The sequence below is a fragment of the Paramormyrops kingsleyae genome, chromosome 10 (genome assembly GCF_048594095.1).
Source record: "Paramormyrops kingsleyae isolate MSU_618 chromosome 10, PKINGS_0.4, whole genome shotgun sequence".
NCBI lineage: Eukaryota > Metazoa > Chordata > Actinopteri > Osteoglossiformes > Mormyridae > Paramormyrops > Paramormyrops kingsleyae.
In genome coordinates, this window is record NC_132806.1 from 8,811,816 (window position 1) to 8,829,237 (window position 17,422).

The following is a 17,422-nucleotide window of genomic DNA, read 5'->3' on the forward strand; positions in this document are numbered from 1 at the left end:
GACTATGACACCAGTGACAACAGTGGTTCCAAAACGTTTATCATAAAGGCTTTATTTAGTTTGCACAAGTACCTCCAGTGATAATCTCATATAAAATGTGAGATAGAAAAGTGGACATGCTTAATAAAAATGGCTTGTTAGTCAAATTATACACCAGATAACATACTATATCCTTAAAATATACATCTTTATTACCTAGCTGGTAATGGTTTTTTACCATAACTTTGCAGAATTCATTTGACCGAACTGGTTCAAACAAGCATTCGATTACCCGTACTTCATTATTTATTGGTAAAATACTTCCCGTGATTGTTCAGTCCCGTCTACCAGGAAAGCACTGCATTCATTGGTCAAGTGCCACTTGTCCATCTACTCCCTAGTCAGGGACTCAAGGTGACTGGGGACACAAGCTTTTGAAATGGTGGGTGGGACCCCTGTGCAGTGACTGGAATAGTATTATCCTTCTGTTGGGTTAACCAATCGGATTGATGTACAGTAGTCCCTCACACTGATTTTCAAACCACCCCTTATGACTGTGGTCAGACCAGCTTTTAACACCATTCAGAGCATTTCCACCAATTGCTTCTATATGTATATAACCACCTTCACATTTGTATTTGATACATCTACAAACATATACATCAAGTTAACACTGACGTGACAAATGGTGACAAATTACTCGCACCCTTTGGCAGGTCTTGTGGGACTTTCTGATGTTAATGATTGACTCAAGCCCTTCTAAGAAGAGTTCAGGAATATTCCCTGTAGTTGTCACCACCTAGTAGGAGAGTGGCCTCACTTCTTAGAATCCCAATGAAATTTCAGACACGGTGCAGGAACAATTAAAGCAGACAGTTAAGTAAATTTGCATCGAATTACATAGCTTATAGGCAAAGGACTGCATTAGTGAGACAGTGGCCAGACCATTTACCAAAAGGAATATAGATCAGATTAGTTCAATTAAAGGTTGAAATAACTATACCCACCCAGAATCTTCCAAAAACTCTTAACAGTGACTTTTACAACTGTGTGAAAAGATCTTATGGGTCCTGGTGCCGAAGATCTCAGCCAGCGTGAGCGGGACGGCTCTGCGTGATCCCTAAATGGGACAGCCTGCCTCCCCCAGGCCAGCCCTCGGCATCTGCGTGGGGAGAACGCGTACACGCATCCCGGAGTGTGTCCCTCAGCAGTCAGGAAGGTGTGGAAGAGACCCTCTGGAGCAGCAGCGAGCGGCAGGTGTCACACACCCGCACGGGCCTCGGGTAGGAGGGCAGCGCCAACTCGTGGCTGGAGCAGTGGCTGCAGTAGATGTCGCCACAGTTGCGGCAGTGGTGCTGTGGGAACAAGGGAGGTAGACAGGTCTGGTCAAGTCTGCCAACTGGGTATCCCGCTCTGGGCTTCTGCAGCCGTGGGTCCCACCCAAACTACTCACTGTCTTAGATTTGAAGTATTTACCATTTATACATTATGCATTATCAGGTAACACGTTAATGAGCAGCTGTATGCTGAGGGCACAGATGGCGTACCTTCCTGCGAGCGATCGAGAACTCCTTCTGGCACTGCTTACACTGAGTGGCCTCGTCATCTTTCAGCCAGGCGTGGCCCTGTCACACACAGACATGTTTCAGGTCTCCCTAACCGCCATCCCGTCTAAAGGCTATCAGCTCTCACTGCGCCACCATCTCACCTTGAGTGCTTTGTTTACCTCCTTGAAGTCCTCCATCTTTAGTTTGGATCTACGGGAGAGCAGTAACATTAACGGTATTCTGAGACGGGAGAGAGGTGGGTGCCCGGGCATGCTGTCTAGTGCTGGCCTTACTGGCTGAGGTGTAGGCCCATCTCCTGCAGAGTCTGTTCCTGCTCCTCACAGGTCTTCTGAAGCTGCTGCTTCTCCTGCTGGAGCTTTTTCAGCTCCTGTCAGGTCACACAGACACAGGTCACAGATGGCCTCGGTGACTGGGGCCACGTGACGCGCGGAGACCTGCGCGGACGCATACCTTCTGTAGGCCCTGCAGCTGCTGAAGTTGAGTGCGAAGCTCTGCACTGTTGTCCTGTTCCCTCTGCAGCTCTTTCTGCATGTGCTGCCGCTGCTCTTTCTCAGCACGCAGATCCGACTCCAGGCCCAGCCTGGCAAGGGAGCGACACAGACGTAAAGGACGTAGCTGCAGAACAGGTTGTTCCCCTAGTCTATCCATGCGGCCCTCCTCACACTCTCTTGACTGTACCTCAGTGCATCCAGGTCAGCGAGCTGCTTCTGCAGGGTATCTACCCGTCCTTCCAGCTCCATGCGAGCATCCTTCTCCCTCTTGTCCACCTGTTTTCTTGTGTGTTCAGAAGCCTGCAGCCTGTCAGGTAGAGAAAAGTAGCATGATGCAGACTCACTCGAGCGATTAGGTGTGTTCCTCCTGTCCAGTAGGGGGCAGATTACCTGTCCTCCAACTCTTTTGTGGCAGACATCATTTGGCAAATCCTCTCCTCCAGCTGCACCGCCTCCTCCTCTTTCTTCTGGATGATCCGGTCAGCATCCTGCCCACCACCGAACAGCAAATCACAAGGGAATCTCCTCAAATTCCTCCTCGGCTTGAGGTTTCCACACTGATCTCCCACCTTACTGCAGAATGTAAGACCATCGCAGCTACTCCTCCTGGAAAACGTACCTGTGTCTTGTTGAACATTTGTAGGTTAACACTTTTGACCTGGTCCAGCTGCTGCCGCAGAGCAGCCAGCGTGTCCTGCTTCTCGTGGATGTCCTTCTCCAACAGCTTCATGGCCACCTCCATCTCCTGCTTCAAACCCATCTGGAGGTGCAGCTCCTTATCCAACTCCTGTATGAGATACATAGACGACAATTTCAATCCATGGCACTCGCGTACCTACTGCCAGAAAACCACGAGGGAGGTAAGGAACGGAGGTCAGAGGGACGAGGTGGGGATACGGGATATTGGAGTAACAACTGAGGGCAATGTACAAGTACCCAATAAAGACAACGTCACCCCCTATCTCCATGAGCGCTGAATCAATGGGCGCTTTCACACTGAAGTTCCCGGAACCTGGCTCCTGGTTACAAGATCCTGGGCGATTACAACCAGGGACCTTTGAAGCTCCTAGCAACTTTCATGCATGGCTTTCACACTGCAGAACTGGCCCTTTATGTTAATAAGCATGGGAGAGGCAAAGAAACCCGTATGGTAAACTTCATACAGGTAGACCTTGACTTTACGAGCTAATCCATTCTAAATTATTGCTCATTAATCGACAAGTCATTGGTTCCAGCCAGAAATTTTTCATAAGTTTTTGCCAAATAAACAAACGAAGCAGAAACATATTATTAGAATTAACATTTAATCAAAAATATACACACGCTTAAACAAAAAAAAAAATCCTTGGAGAAAAACACTTTGCTAAAATTGTGACATTCACGGTCAATTTTGGTCACTTTAATGCTCAGTAGATGGGGTGGTTTTATTCTTCAGGTGTCCCATTGTGTGCTGATGAAGATCGCTCACAAGCAGTAAGTAAAATTAACCTGGTGTATTAACGGCATCAAACAAAGTGGTACAAATCAGGCACCATCGTAAAATATGCCATAAAGTGTGTGTTGCGTATGTTCAGACGTGCAAGGTACAAATCGGGCATGCACAGTCAAATATTTCACAAAGTTATCTGAAAACTTTGTCAGGACACAGACTTTTGGGCAGTGTGTGTTACGTTCAAATTTTTTTTAAATTATGAAAAATGAAAATTTTGTTTTTGGCTACAGAAAATTCCCATAAACATATAAACTCATAAAACGAAAGCTGGGAAAGCAAGAACTACCTGTACATAATTTAACAGGAAACTACACCACCACCCCAAACAGTGGAGGATGAACAAGTCATTTTGGGAGGATTGCTCACGGTCAAAACAGGACGCAGTCATTTATTTGCATTTTATACATACGACCCGCTACATAATAAGCACTGTCGATATTAGAGAAAAGTGTATTAGTTACCACTGCAGAAATATGGAGATTAAAGCAAAAAGGTATTTGTTGATGTGATGAATGTAACTGGGGTACAAAAATAATTCCATCTGCTGAATTCCACTACTTTTATCTCTTTTCTCCACACTTAAGCGTAACTTTCAAGTTGGCGCCAGTGCTTGTGGACAACCAGTCAGTAAGGAACGAGGAGTAACTAGTCTGGAATAGGATCTAAAAATGGGTTCCGGGACTGCCTCCCAGGAACGATAATCGGGCCAAGTTCCTGTGGTGTGAACGCAACAAAAGTTCCTCGTTCCAGAAAAAGGTTCTGGTTCCTGACAAAAGTTCTTGCGGTGTGAAAGTGCCCAGCAACACAATGCTACAAATGGGAACAAGTCTGGGTCTGAACAAAGAAAACCTTTCTTTGCACGGAAACATTGAGGGGTTTTTGGAATAGACTTCCCAGTTATTCATTTGAGGAAATATTTCTTATGTTCCGTTTTTATGTAACGGGGACAGCTGGACCTGACGGATGCGCTTCTCCTCCTTGTACTGTTTCCACACTTCTCTGTACATCTCATCCAGACCTTGCCGGGACTGCCGGTATGTCTCCAGTTCCACCTGGTTGTCTTGTTGGCTCACCTGGGAAGAGGAGGGACAACCTAGTCCTGGTCCATTCATTTCAAATCGAGCCAGACCAGGTCAGGTCAGGTCAGCCTGGTTCCCCCTCACCTCCTGCTTTTGCTTGCTATTCTGGATAATGGTGTCATTCTCCTGCTTCAGCTGGTCTTGTTCTTCTCTCAGAGCGTTTATACGATCCGTTGCAGCGGTCAGCTGTATGGAAAAGGAAGTTGGCGTGACAGCTCAGTACCATACGTGCATACGCATGCTGAGATGGAGACTAAATTACCCTGGGTATTACCTAGGTGATTTAACAGATTTATACACAGAAACCAAACCTCTTCAATGAGCTTTGAGTTGGTCTTTTCCATGGAGTCCATTTTGGCTTGCAGATCTGTCACAGTGCAGCTGTAGACACACAAAGGCAGTGTTACTGTGCAAACACACGGCATGGAGGGCAGAGTGAAATAAGAGGCAGGCAAGTGCGTCTGCATGGAGTTCTTACCTTAAGTGACGGTTTAGTTCCTCGATATAGTGCTTCTGATCCAGAATGGCGGCCATTTTCCCATCGCTACAAGAGGCCAGAAAGAGTGTTTAAAGATATTGCACATGGGGCACTTAGTGTACAATGTGTGTTGGCAGATGATGTTACTCACTCCTTCAGGCTTTCATTGTTCTGGGGGTCCTTCAGATACAGCGAGAAGTCAATGACAGCCACCTGGGGGCGACAAACAACAGAACAAGGGCACCTCAGCTTGAGCAGCCATCAGGAAGGATCTGACAGGAGGTTCACGAGCAAGCAGTGACCATAAACCGACCTGTGTGTCCAGGTCCTCTCCCTTCACGCACAGATTGGCATCGATGACATTAAGTCCAACCAGCATCCCAGCAATCACCATCCCTTCCTCTTCCATCATCAATGCTCCAACATCGTAAAACTCACTGAGAAAGAGCCGGGAGAAGAGTTTGAAATATTGTTCTCTCAATCGGCTTAACGTATCCAACAAGGCATGACATTCTCCGGCAGCTGCACACACATGCACACAGCTCACCTCAGAAGATCCCGCCGGTCTAGAAGGGCCTTCATGTAGTCTGCCACCTTCTTCTGCATGAGGGCCAAATGTAACCATGCCCTGGCGCGCCCCAACCCCGTCCTGAAGACAGAACATCACAGAAGAGGCTGCAGTCAACAAAGACACTCAAAGATGCAACCCAACACCAACAACAAGACCCAAAACAGCTAAAGCGTCATCATGTGATATAACATGTTAGTTCCTCTCCCAGTGTCTATTATCTACAGTGGAAACAGAGGAGGGCAGAGGGGAAAAAGCAGGTCGGCCTACTTTATGCCTGGTAGATCCCTTGCACTGGTTGCAATATCAGACGACTCAGGGCACAGTTTCTCCACCAACTCCAATGGACCCCAAATGGATTTGTTTTGCCCAATAAAGGATTTTTTCACTGCACAAAGGAAGCAGACAGGAATGAGTCACTGCATGAATCATGAGACTAAGAACAAAATGACTCCATCGCAATAGTGGAAACATTATGTTTCTTTAATGTTTGATCTGCAGTCAGGGCTTCCATGATAACATTCAAAGACAACGAACATCTACGAAGAAAAACCCAACATCTTGTGTGTGGTCTGTTGTTGTGCCACAGCCCACCTTTCAGTCCGTGCTTCAGACAGTGCTCCAGAACAATGAGGAACTGCTGCAGGGGCGGGTGCTCAGAATCCAGAGAGCGGCCCAGGCTCAGCGCAGACTGGATCAGAACCTTCACACTCAGCTTCATCATGCTGAGTAAATTGGAGCGCTCCACTGCCATGGGGTCCCTTAGCACTTCTAGAGGGGAATGTACACATGGACCACAGAGAAGGATGGTGGTTAGGGCCCTGGAACTCAGTTAGTACCAAACCATGATTAATACCAACAACAGCACAAATACCAAGGTGTCCTAAGCAGTGAAGTTCAGGCTCTGTACTACTTGTGCGTACGTATCAATCATCCATTATTCAGGAAAAAAATCCGACGGTGTTCTACTTGGACTGATTTCATACACTAAAGACCCCTTCCGATAAGAACACCGACATAGTCCGAGGCTTCATGTCGCTGTCAGTTCTGATGTCTAAGGAATCTGGTTTAAGCTTTTAGGGGTGACTTGAACACTATAATAATAATTAAAAAAAAAACAACACCTTCTTTTTAAACTTGTGATGCAACATATTAATCCCGTTAAGATGCCACTTGGCTGTCTCGCACTACCATCCCACGCCATGTCTTACAATATTGAAATTCGCAGGGAATTAAGGTTAACGTCACGATCACATACCGGATAGCACTTCGCAGCTCTTCACGAGTGGGATACGTACGTTAGTTCCTGATTCTAGGAGATTTTCACCAAAGTATGTATACTAACAAAGTACTGCTTCTGGGTCGATGCTGTACCGCCCGGTTAGACCGAAATGCAGCCCGTCCCACGCAGTGTGGACAAGCGGCATCGGAGGACCAACCGTGATCAGCACGTACCGGGCGGCTTGGTGGCTCCATCGCCGGCGGACTGTTCGGTCAGTCGCTCCCCAGCAGCCGGAGCGCCGTCTCTTAAGGAAGCGCCGGAGCCGACCCCGCCGGTCAGGGTTTCGGTGGCTTTCCGGGCCAGAGACATAATGGGTGCCGACCAGCTGTTTTCCGGACCCGACTTCTCTCTCCGTGACTCTGCCTCCGGCGTTTTAGCCAACACCTCGAAAGCTCGCTCTTTGCCATCGCTCCCGTTCACAGCCCCGCTCACAGCCTCGGCCTCCTCGGCCATCTTCACCAAAACAACCATGTGATCTCAGACCAGAGCAATCGCGTGTGATATGGAGCAGACATAACACATCGACACTACATCACCACAAATTGCATGCCCATATTAAATTATATTCATTAAAGGCTGAAAAATATTGGAACTTTTACAATTTATAAATCCGGTATAAGCTTCATAAAGCCATTTTGTAACAGAAAATGGAACGGTTCTGCGTTCGTGTATTTTTGTTCTTATTTTTCATGTCATATTGGGATTTATTTTTTTAAATAAACACAGCAAAATTATTATCATTATTACTTTATAATAAAATATAACCGAATCGTTTAGGAATTACATTGGAATTACAAGTACCACAAGAGGTCGCCATTGCCCATACCTATTATGGTTTAGCCTTTTAAATACAATCGGTTTGCTAAAGACAGGTTTTAGCGCTTGTTTTTACTCTTAGTAACAGCGGAGTTTTTGGGAAAGTTTGTCATCGGAAAAAAAACGTTTCTTATTCTGTCGGCATAGTCGATATATAATATAAAGAAAATATTGGTTAATACTTTAATGTTATATGCGGCGAATAAATTAAACATACATTCTGCCTTGCATTACACTTAATGTGTGTCACCGTTGAGCCCGTTAGTGTTTATAAACCAGTCAGGGAGGGGAGGCTCCGATCCGAGACTATTAATACAGTACACACTTAGGCGTGGTCGCCATTCATTTGAGGGTAGACCTCAGTAGGCTATATAAATGCCCGATTGCCACAGTGAAGCACTCTTTCCACCGTCCCGTACAGGACTGGCCGTCTGTAACCACGCTCCTGTATCACAGCACAGACGCCGCAGGAGCCTCCATCAATACAGAAGTTTATTCTGGGCCACGACATTGCCATAACACTCCGAGGAACAGAGGACTGCATTACCTGTGCCTTATATTTGGAAATACAGTACTTTAATTTATCTTTTTTTTTCGAAGTTTAAGACATGAAGTTTGTAGTCCTGTTCGCCGCAGCATTCGGTAAGCTTACAGATATTTTACGTTTTATTACTCAGTGGAAAGTAGGGCAGTACTGCGTGTGCGGTGTTCAGTGAGCAGATCATATTTTCAATGTTTACTCACCGGTGGTAGAATTATACCGCCAGTTTATTCTATTGGAAATGCTGAAATTGTTAATTGTTGTATAGTTTGAACTAACTAAATATATATGTTTTAAATCGCGCCCTACTGAATGGATTATTTCAATTTACCGTGTATCAACATATGTAATATTGGTGGACCTATAATAAGGTGTGAATCCAAATATCTGACGTATTATAGTGCTTATATTTACAAACAATTATACTACAAATATGACTTTGATATTAAGATTTAAATTTTAAGCTTGGTGTATCCCCGTGTGGGGACTGCAATGTTACTAAGTGTCCTGTTGGTTTTGATAATGGCCCTCTATAATTTTGTATTTTTTTTTAATTGAATTATGGTGACTTTTACTTTTCCACAACATGATCGGATAACGTGATGGTCGGTGTGTGTGTCTTTTGTTCCCCAGCGCTATTCGGCTTGGCCAGCAGCGCCTCCATTGACAGGTATGAAAGCGAGAAGCCCGCTCAGATTACGGTGATAAACATGTGGGGTCCCCACAGCGACAGGCGCGCCCAAAGCGTATCGGACACGACTCATTACGACCGTGACGAGGAATACAACGATGATGAAGACGAGGACGCCTCGGGCTCGGATGAAATCGACCTACCCAGAGGTACTACAAGTGTTACAATCCAAATATTTTCATCAAATTAAAATAGCATGCATCTCCATCTCCTAGTAATTAAAATAACAATTTAAAAATGGTGACCAGTGGAAAAACAAGGAAACCCAAAATAGAAAATTCCATGCATTTTCAGTTTCCTACAGAAATGCATGCATGCATTCATTCAGACACCAATGAAAGGTCCTGTAATTTTACCCAATAAAATTGCAACACAGCATTTCAGCATTTTATCAGGCATACAGAGGCAGGTCAGCTGTGATATTCAGGGGGAAGGAGACGTTTTATTAAAGTTTACAGTGTAGGACTTTGCTGTTTTACCTTGTTATATTACTGGTTGCCATATTACTTTATAACACAGAAATCCCAGCTACTGGGGCCTCCTGTAATCAAGCAAATGATAGTAATGGCAATTAGCAAGCTACCCAGTTCTACCCCCCCCCCCCCCCCAATGCAGATCAGCAAACAGACTGAGTAGTCAGGTTGCTACGGGGCAGGATGATCAAGGAACCAAGTCACTAATCATCGTCTTCTGGTTCCTCACCTTTTATCTACTGGTTCCTGCTTGGCTGGGATCAAATACTCTATTGTCTTAGACTCCATAAAAAGGCTGGTATCACACACAAGTTAGGAGGAGAAGGCTGTGCGTAACATCTACTGCACCAGAGGACGTCTGGAATGAATCATCTCCTCTGGTCTAGTTTGTTACTTTAAGGGTGAAATAAGGGAATCTAATACCAGTGAAGAGATGATTGGTGCATGTTTGTGTTCATTACAAAGATAATGTACCTTTGATACATATGTTGAATTGGGGCTGAAAACCGATTCTTGCCGCCTTCTGCAGTTGCAATGTCCAGTAAACCCAAGGACTCATCTGCAGTGCTGGAGGCAGAGAGGGACGACCAGCCAAATGGCAAGAGCAGGAAGGGGAGGAGGAAGGGCAAGGGCAAGAAGAGAGACCCCTGTCTTAAGAAGTTCAAGGCGTACTGTATCCATGGCACCTGTCAGTACGTGAAGGAGTTGCGCGCCCCGTCCTGTGTGTGAGTAGCTCTCCTGTCCTTAAGCTGCTAATCGTGTATTTCAATATGAATGGTTTGTTTGTATGTTCCCTTGTCCTTGTCAGCCATTATTCTGTATAGTGTTATGTCGCTCCAATAAGTCATGTGTGAGAGAGGGCTGCAATCTTCTCTATCATGTGGATATTCCCGATTCCAGATTTTGTGGATGTGAGTCATTTTCACATGAAAAGTAGTTGGGTTACTCTTGCATGAATGTGTTGTCTTGCTCGGGGGTAGATTTTCATAAAGCCCGAGGTTAGAATGAGCAGTGTCTTGGTCGGATCATGTGATGGATGAGCAGAAATGGACTCTTGTGTAAGCTGAGGCGAGTTTGATTTAGAGATGCTTCTCTTCCTCGCCCCCTTGCCGCCTCAGATGCCTTTCAGGGTATGCGGGAGAGCGCTGCCACACGTTAACCCTGAAAGTAAGGGCGAAAGGAAATTATGACCAGACAACAGCCCTGGTCATCATGGCAGTGGTCCTGTCTTCACTATGCTTGACTGTCATCGCTATTCTGCTGGCAATTAAGTAAGTGGCTTCTCCTAACCCCCCATGTGGTACAAGTGCTCATGTCTAATGCAGAAACCAAAGCGTGTGTCATATGAAGGTCAAATTCTCTACTGGTGTTGATGAAGAAATATACATAACTCGCAAAAGGGGATAGACTTTAGTCAAGGAAAACGCTCCACTGCACACTTAATAGTGAACACCGGCCAGATTTAACAGCCTTTGACGGTCTGACTCAAGATGGCCTCCTTTTTGTAGGTATCACAAGAGAGGTGCATATGATGTGGAAAACGAGGAGAAGATCAAACTGGGGACGGCGCCACAGCACTGAACAGCGAGAGCAAATGGTGAGCAGGCTTTTCAGGAAGAGGTGTCCACTGAGATCCTAATATGGAACTGGGAAGACAAACGAGGGAGAAATAACAGGAAGGAGGAGTGTGTGGCTATTTTGAGCGTAAATGAACAGAGAGACACATTCACCGTTCCCTGCAGGGTTTGGTCTGCGCCACTGTGTTTCATTAGGTCCCTGTCCTCTTGTTTCAGCCACGAAGATGGAAGTTCTACCTCAAGAGATAATCGAGTGACGTGCCAAGTCAAGAAGGACCCAGAATGGCATAATCAGGGTCTGCGTCCCGCGTATGGGTATGGGCCTTCAGAGACGGACTGACGAGTGGATTGATGGAAGGATGGACAGACAGATGTAGCAGGAATGTCGGGGATATGAACAGAAGGCTACCAACTAATCAGCACGGGCTGAGTGTAAGATTAACACTCGCAGCACAAGGTGTAATCGTTGGACTCCCAGAAAAGGACTCTGTGGAGTCTGCAATGGATAAAGATGGAAATAGGGTTGAACACGGTCTCATGGCTGAGCTAAGAGTTTCTCCATAATGGTTAAGACAGAAATGGCATCCACTCATATTAACTAAAAATCTTTCCAGTATAAAACTAGTTTTTCTTTTTTACATACAGAATCAGCCTGTGCATCTTGTTGTCATTTAGTGTACAGCAAACCTTATTTATACAATAAGTCTTTTAATTTATTTATTTGTCCATAGTGATATTTATTCAGGTTTTAAATCAGTTTTGTCAATTGCACTGTCAAAGTTGTGTAATGTCTGTGTTTTTATATTGTGAGTATTTATTGAAACATGGGAGTATGAGGTGAATGATTGCCTCAAGTATTGACAGAATAGAGAGAACGACTTCTGCTTGAGTTATTTGTTACTTGGTTGGCCAGCAGGTGGAGTAGTGCTTAAGGACATTGGCTTTTAACTTGAAATATTGCTGAGTAGCCTCTGAATTTTTGTGTGCATGTGTGTGTTGTAAACACACACTTGTGTGTGTGTGTGTGTGTGTGTGTGTGTGTGTGTGAGTGTGCATGTACACACATGTATGTGTGCTCACACTTTCTTTAAAACCACTTTGATTAACAGTAGCCGCCAAGCAACTAACAAGGAACCAGGCTACATTACTGATCATACAGATTTGGTTTTCCAAAATCCTACTTAACCATCTAAAGCAGGGGTCTCCAACTCTGGTCCTGGAGAGCTACTATCCAGTAGGTTTTCTGTCCCACTTGGCTTCTGATGAGCCACACCTGGCCCTGGTATTTACCTGAGAACAGGTGTGGCTCATGAGAAGCCAGGTAGGATAGAAAACCTACTGGATAGTAGCTCTCCAGGACCGGAGTTGGAGACCCCTGATCTAAAGGGATTCTTACTATTGGTTTATATCAGGGGTGTCAAACTCCAGTCCTGGGGGGCTGGAGCCCTACACAGTTTTTGGTTCACCCTCATTTAACACACCTGATTCAACTCCTTGTGCTAATTTCCACACAGCTCTTGAGCTGAATCATTTGTGGTGGAACAGGGAAAGAACTAAGCTACACAGGGCTCCGGCCCTCCAGGACTGGAGTTTGAGACCCCTGGTTTATATCATATGATTGTTGGGGATTTGTCATCTGGAGAACCAGACTGTAAGGTTCTTAGAGCTCCGTAATTGTTACATTGCATGTGTAACTAGTTTTTATTTTTTATTTTTAATGAAATGGTTTCGTTTGAGTGCCATATTATATTAATAGTACAAAGTGTCTACTGTCCGTTGAGGAATTTTGTGTGATCAATGTTTAACTCAACTGTCTGACTCATGAAATGTGAATACCGATGTCATACCTTGAAAACAAACTTTCATAAGACAAGATAGGAACTTTAAAATGCCTTTCTTGTGAAGATGTACCTGTAAGAAAAATAAACATTTTTTTCATAAACGATTCAGGTTGTTTTTCTTTCATTATCTTTCCTATCATCGTAGAATTGTTGCTCGAAGGACATAAGTTATTATATATTAAATGTTGGTTAATTTAAATTAATTATCATTTTCCAATATTACTTTGACTCTTCAGCTGGTGAACAATTCATAACTAGGATTGGGTGTGTTGACAATGGATAATGAGCACTTGCGCCTGTCACTGATTGTGTAATGCAGGAATGTCATTTTTGCTCACTGACCATAGTTTGGCAGTTTGTTGCCTGTTATTAAATGAAACTAGGAAATGAATGTCTACATGGTTTAATAGTTGTTTTAAGATTTATTCTAGGCTATGGCTGGCTTTCTTAGCCCTCGATCAGGGAACATGGATTTGTTTTGCTGAAGGTATCCTTTGTTTCTGGTTTTGACATAAGACCATTTAATACAAGACAGACACCGGTCCCTTGCAGAATGAAGGTAAACACTGCAATCAGATGTAAACCTGCTCCAGCTGCTCTGGCTGCCCCAGCTGCTCTGGCTGCAGTGTCATTCTAGAGCCAAGATGAGCACAGTTGAATAAACAGGAATAAAAAAACAAAATATGATATCAGCAGCCTGCAGCCTAGCTGGAAACACGATCTTTCAGTGGTATAATATCCCAAAAACCACGTGCTTCCTGATGTAAAAAAGGGTGACACAGTTCAGTGGGTTTGGGTTCGCTATCTGTGTCTGGATGATTGTGGGTTTGAAACTTCTGGCAGAGTAATCGTATCACCATCTAGCCTTTGGGCAAAGCTCTTAACCGCTGTGGAGGTGTTGACCTTCTGCTCTGACCCCAAATAATACAGATGAATATAATATCTTTTTTTATCTTAAGGGAAGCACAAGAAATTCCAGTTCCCTTAACTTACCCTTTCCAGCAGCTGCTGTGTGCTGTTAATTGTGGCTGAATTCCCTCCACTGCTGTGCCCCAGATGTGAGCCACACCTGTATCCTGTCCAGCAGTGGCCATGTGCTTACTGCCTCAGGGCAGCTGACCTCACACTGCTCCCAGCTAAGTGAGCCATATGTCCTTCCTGGGTGTCGATGCACCATGCTGATGTTCGTAGTTTTATAGCTCGCTCACATCTGTAGCCATGTCATTCTGCCAAGTTAGTGGTTTTTCTTGAGGAAGGAAGTGTGGAAAAGATTGGACCACATAACCCAACTATCCCTTTTTACATCAAACCTGGTTTGGAAGACTTGCCTTTATTGTGGTACGATGGCAATCAGGACCAGAGTGTGTGAGTAAGTGTGCCTTGTAATGGACCAGCATCCCTCTCAGGTTGTTTCCCTGCCCTTTTCCCAGTGCATTCTGGGATATGGCCCAGGCCATGGCAACCATATACTGGATAAGAGGTTGGAAAATGGAGGGTGATTTCTACCAAATACTTTGAATATGAAATACTTAATGAAACATCCTGTCGTTCTGCCAACTACCATGAAGATTATTGGCTGCCCGTTATTCAGCTGTGTTACATCACCTTCTGTAATGAGAGGGACGCAAGCCGTGAAGCTGAAGGCATGTTTGATGGTTGCTGTAAGCATGTTTGATGTGGTTGTGGCCTGTTGGCCTCTGAGGTCTTTGCAGGCAGGAACGCACATGTACAGAGTGTGATGGGCTAAATGTCTTCTGCAAGAGGCCATACATCACGCTGACTGGAATAAAGCATTGGCATGTATAGATTTCAAAAAGTAAAATCAACTTTTTATTAGGTTTCCAAAATCAGTCATACAGAAGAACACTTTTTTCACACAACACTTAGTAATGTAGTGAAGTTATTAAACAGTAAATTGTAAAAATAGTCACAGCCATTTAAACTGTTTGAGAAGATTGCAAACCTAAAACCTGAAAGTATACAATTTTATTTAAAACTTTATTTAAATGAATAGAACAACAAAGCTCCATTCTGCTGTGTCAGTGATCCTTCAAGATCACTGAGTGCTGATGATTCACATTTACTCAGTGGCTGATCTTCCTGGGTTCTGGCCAAACGCACGCAGGCAGAGGTGCAGACCTAATGCCTTTTTTTGGACTGAAGTCTGTACATCTGAAACCTGAGGTCTCTGGAGATGTGTTGTGACTTATCTCATTGTTGCTCACCTTCTCCCATGACCAGAAGCACCCAGCCATGCTGAGGAGTTTGTAGCTGTTACCATGACTCATCCTGGGATTGCTCATGTTTGATGGTCATCAGTACAAAAATTTGTATGTAGGCTTCAAAATTTGTATGTAATTTACAATTAAACTAATTAAAGGAACCACATATATGTTCATTAGTCTTATATACATGCTATAAATTGACACACTGCCACACTCAGAGACTCCCAGATACCCTGAATACACACCCACGCGAGCTAGTAGATGCATGGCAGTATCAGATAACAGTTACTATGCCTGTGCATAAAAACCACAATGAAAGACTAAACCCAATTGGATCACAATACATCAGTAGGTTACTATAATGAAAGATTCAACCTGATTGGATGACAATACACCAGTATGATATTACAATGAAAGTCTAAACCCAACTGGATCACAATACACCAGTGTGCTACTACAATGAAAAATGAAACCAGCTTGAATGTATGTGTTAATGAGAATGATTCTTTGTCAGTAACAGTCGTGGTGAGAAACATCGCATGGATGCTTAACTATTACTTTGATGTCCAGTTTGAGAAGAAACAAGTTCAATATCCATTCATTTGAGTGCTATGCCTTCAGTGAAACAGCATACATACACATAAATCAAATAATAAAATGGCTGTGTTTTTGGAAGCACAATTGAGCCCTGCCTGTCATTTAGAGCAGGAATACGTATGGAAGCTGGGGTATACTGGAATCTCAGAAAGGCTGGGGCTCTCAATGTCAAGTGGCCACAGAAATAGTGTGGTGTGGTCATGGTCACGCAGTTTCTATTCCAGGGCCTGGAGCTCACCAGGGCCAAGCCCACCCAGAGCTTTTTCTGTATCGCAGCTTCCTGGAGCATACGGATGCAGAGTCCAAACCCCCTGGCCTTTGCTGAGACCAGTAGGGTGTTGGTCATTGGCCATGCTGAAGGTCCAGGGACCATCGCTTCATTATCTGTTTGCTGATGAAATTCAGATCACCATAAGGAATACAACAGCAGAATCCTTCTTAGCTCGAAAACCAGTGAACTGCTGGTCTCGCCCATCTCCTCTCCCACCTTGCCAATGGCCAACCCTCATGCTCTCCTAGGTTATCAGCTCTGTAAAATGCATTGTGTAGCGATCGGTGTCTCCCAAGGTCATAGAGGGCACCATGGATTTCACTGAAGGCCTGTTAACCATCATCTACTCAGGGCTCACTGTCGTAGCTTAAAGGCACCTATTGAAGTTCTGTGAAAATTTAGAAAAAGACAATGAAACATAATGTTGAAAGAGTGAATGTGAGGTAAGTCACTTTGCCGTGGATCCAAGGTCGAAAGGTTCCTTTGTTAAAAAGACTTGACCTTGCAACAATGGCCGCTGCCATGGTGGTTACGGAAGTATGCAGTGTAACATCTGGGAATCTTGTTACGCAAATTCATCATCACGTTGGAAGGAAAACAACAGGGTGGGAGCCTCTGTTGGCCGGTGGTGGCATGTAGCCCCGGTGAGTGTGCGCCACGCTGCTGACACTGCCTGTCTGCGTCACACTCGGAGGTTTTGAGGCTACCTGGCCCATTCTGTACAGCTTATCTGACATAATGGCAATCTGATATCTGCAATTCCTGCATATGGTTCCTTCTAGATTTCTGTATCACTTTTCAGGCATCATCCTGCAGAAGGACATGGGGGAACGGGAGTCGATGTCAGGCAACACAAGAGCAAAGGCAGGGGCACATGCTGGATGGGATGCCAATCCATCACAGAGCACACACACTGCAGGCAATTTTGGGATGCAACTCCATGTCTTTGGACTGCAGGCATACGCAGAAGAAACCCAAACAGCATAGGGGGAACGTAAACACTTGAAAATTGAGTTTCCCCTAATGTAGACCGAAAAAATGGTCCCCATAATATCAAAATAACTGGTTTTTATCATTATCATTTATCATTTCATTTGGTCTCCACAATGTAAAATACACATGACCACACACACACACAGAGCAAGGACAGAACTGAAATGCTTATCCCTGGATGTGTGATTAGCAGTGTAGAGCCTCTATATCGCCCTGTAGAAGCAGTGCTGAGCCTGCATATAGCCCTGTAGAATGGTAAATGGTAAATGGACTGCATTTATATAGCGCTTTTCTACTCCTACGAGTACTCAAAGCGCTTTACAATACATGCCTCACATTCACCCATCCACACTCACATTCACACACCAGTGGCGAAGCAGTGCTGAGCCTCCATATCGCCCTGTAGAAGCAGTGCTGAGCCTCCATATCTCCCTGGGCCTCCGTATTGCCTTTTAGAGGC

The 17,422-nt window shown here is 44.6% G+C and overlaps 2 protein-coding genes across 3 annotated transcripts; one reads left to right on the top strand and one right to left on the bottom strand.

The window, feature by feature from the left end:
- Positions 1–26: 26 nt before the first annotated feature.
- Positions 27–7,427, bottom strand: rufy1 (RUN and FYVE domain containing 1). Its single transcript, XM_023833889.2, has 18 exons — positions 7,111–7,427; positions 6,250–6,426; positions 5,926–6,043; positions 5,635–5,736; positions 5,401–5,524; positions 5,239–5,300; positions 5,088–5,153; positions 4,921–4,990; positions 4,694–4,795; positions 4,487–4,603; positions 2,658–2,825; positions 2,429–2,526; positions 2,226–2,345; positions 1,998–2,127; positions 1,820–1,914; positions 1,688–1,736; positions 1,527–1,604; positions 27–1,334 (listed from the first exon to the last, which is right to left on the bottom strand). The coding sequence occupies exons 1-18, from the start codon at positions 7,406–7,408 to the stop codon at positions 1,191–1,193; spliced, it is 2,118 nt and encodes a 705-aa protein (XP_023689657.2). The 5' UTR covers positions 7,409–7,427; the 3' UTR covers positions 27–1,190.
- A 644-nt stretch (positions 7,428–8,071) lies between these two features.
- LOC111855160 (proheparin-binding EGF-like growth factor) lies at positions 8,072–12,980 on the top strand. 2 transcript variants are annotated; one of them, XR_002840821.2, is made up of 7 exons: positions 8,072–8,395; positions 8,928–9,134; positions 9,988–10,183; positions 10,577–10,729; positions 10,967–11,055; positions 11,252–12,235; positions 12,385–12,980. XR_002840821.2 is itself a non-coding variant. In XM_023833892.2 (6 exons), the coding sequence occupies exons 1-5, from the start codon at positions 8,362–8,364 to the stop codon at positions 11,037–11,039; spliced, it is 663 nt and encodes a 220-aa protein (XP_023689660.2). In that variant the 5' UTR covers positions 8,072–8,361; the 3' UTR covers positions 11,040–11,055; positions 11,252–12,980. The 2 variants fall into 2 exon arrangements, 1 of the variants encoding a protein (XP_023689660.2); XM_023833892.2 differs by having other exon boundaries at positions 11,252–12,980.
- Positions 12,981–17,422: the final 4,442 nt, after the last annotated feature.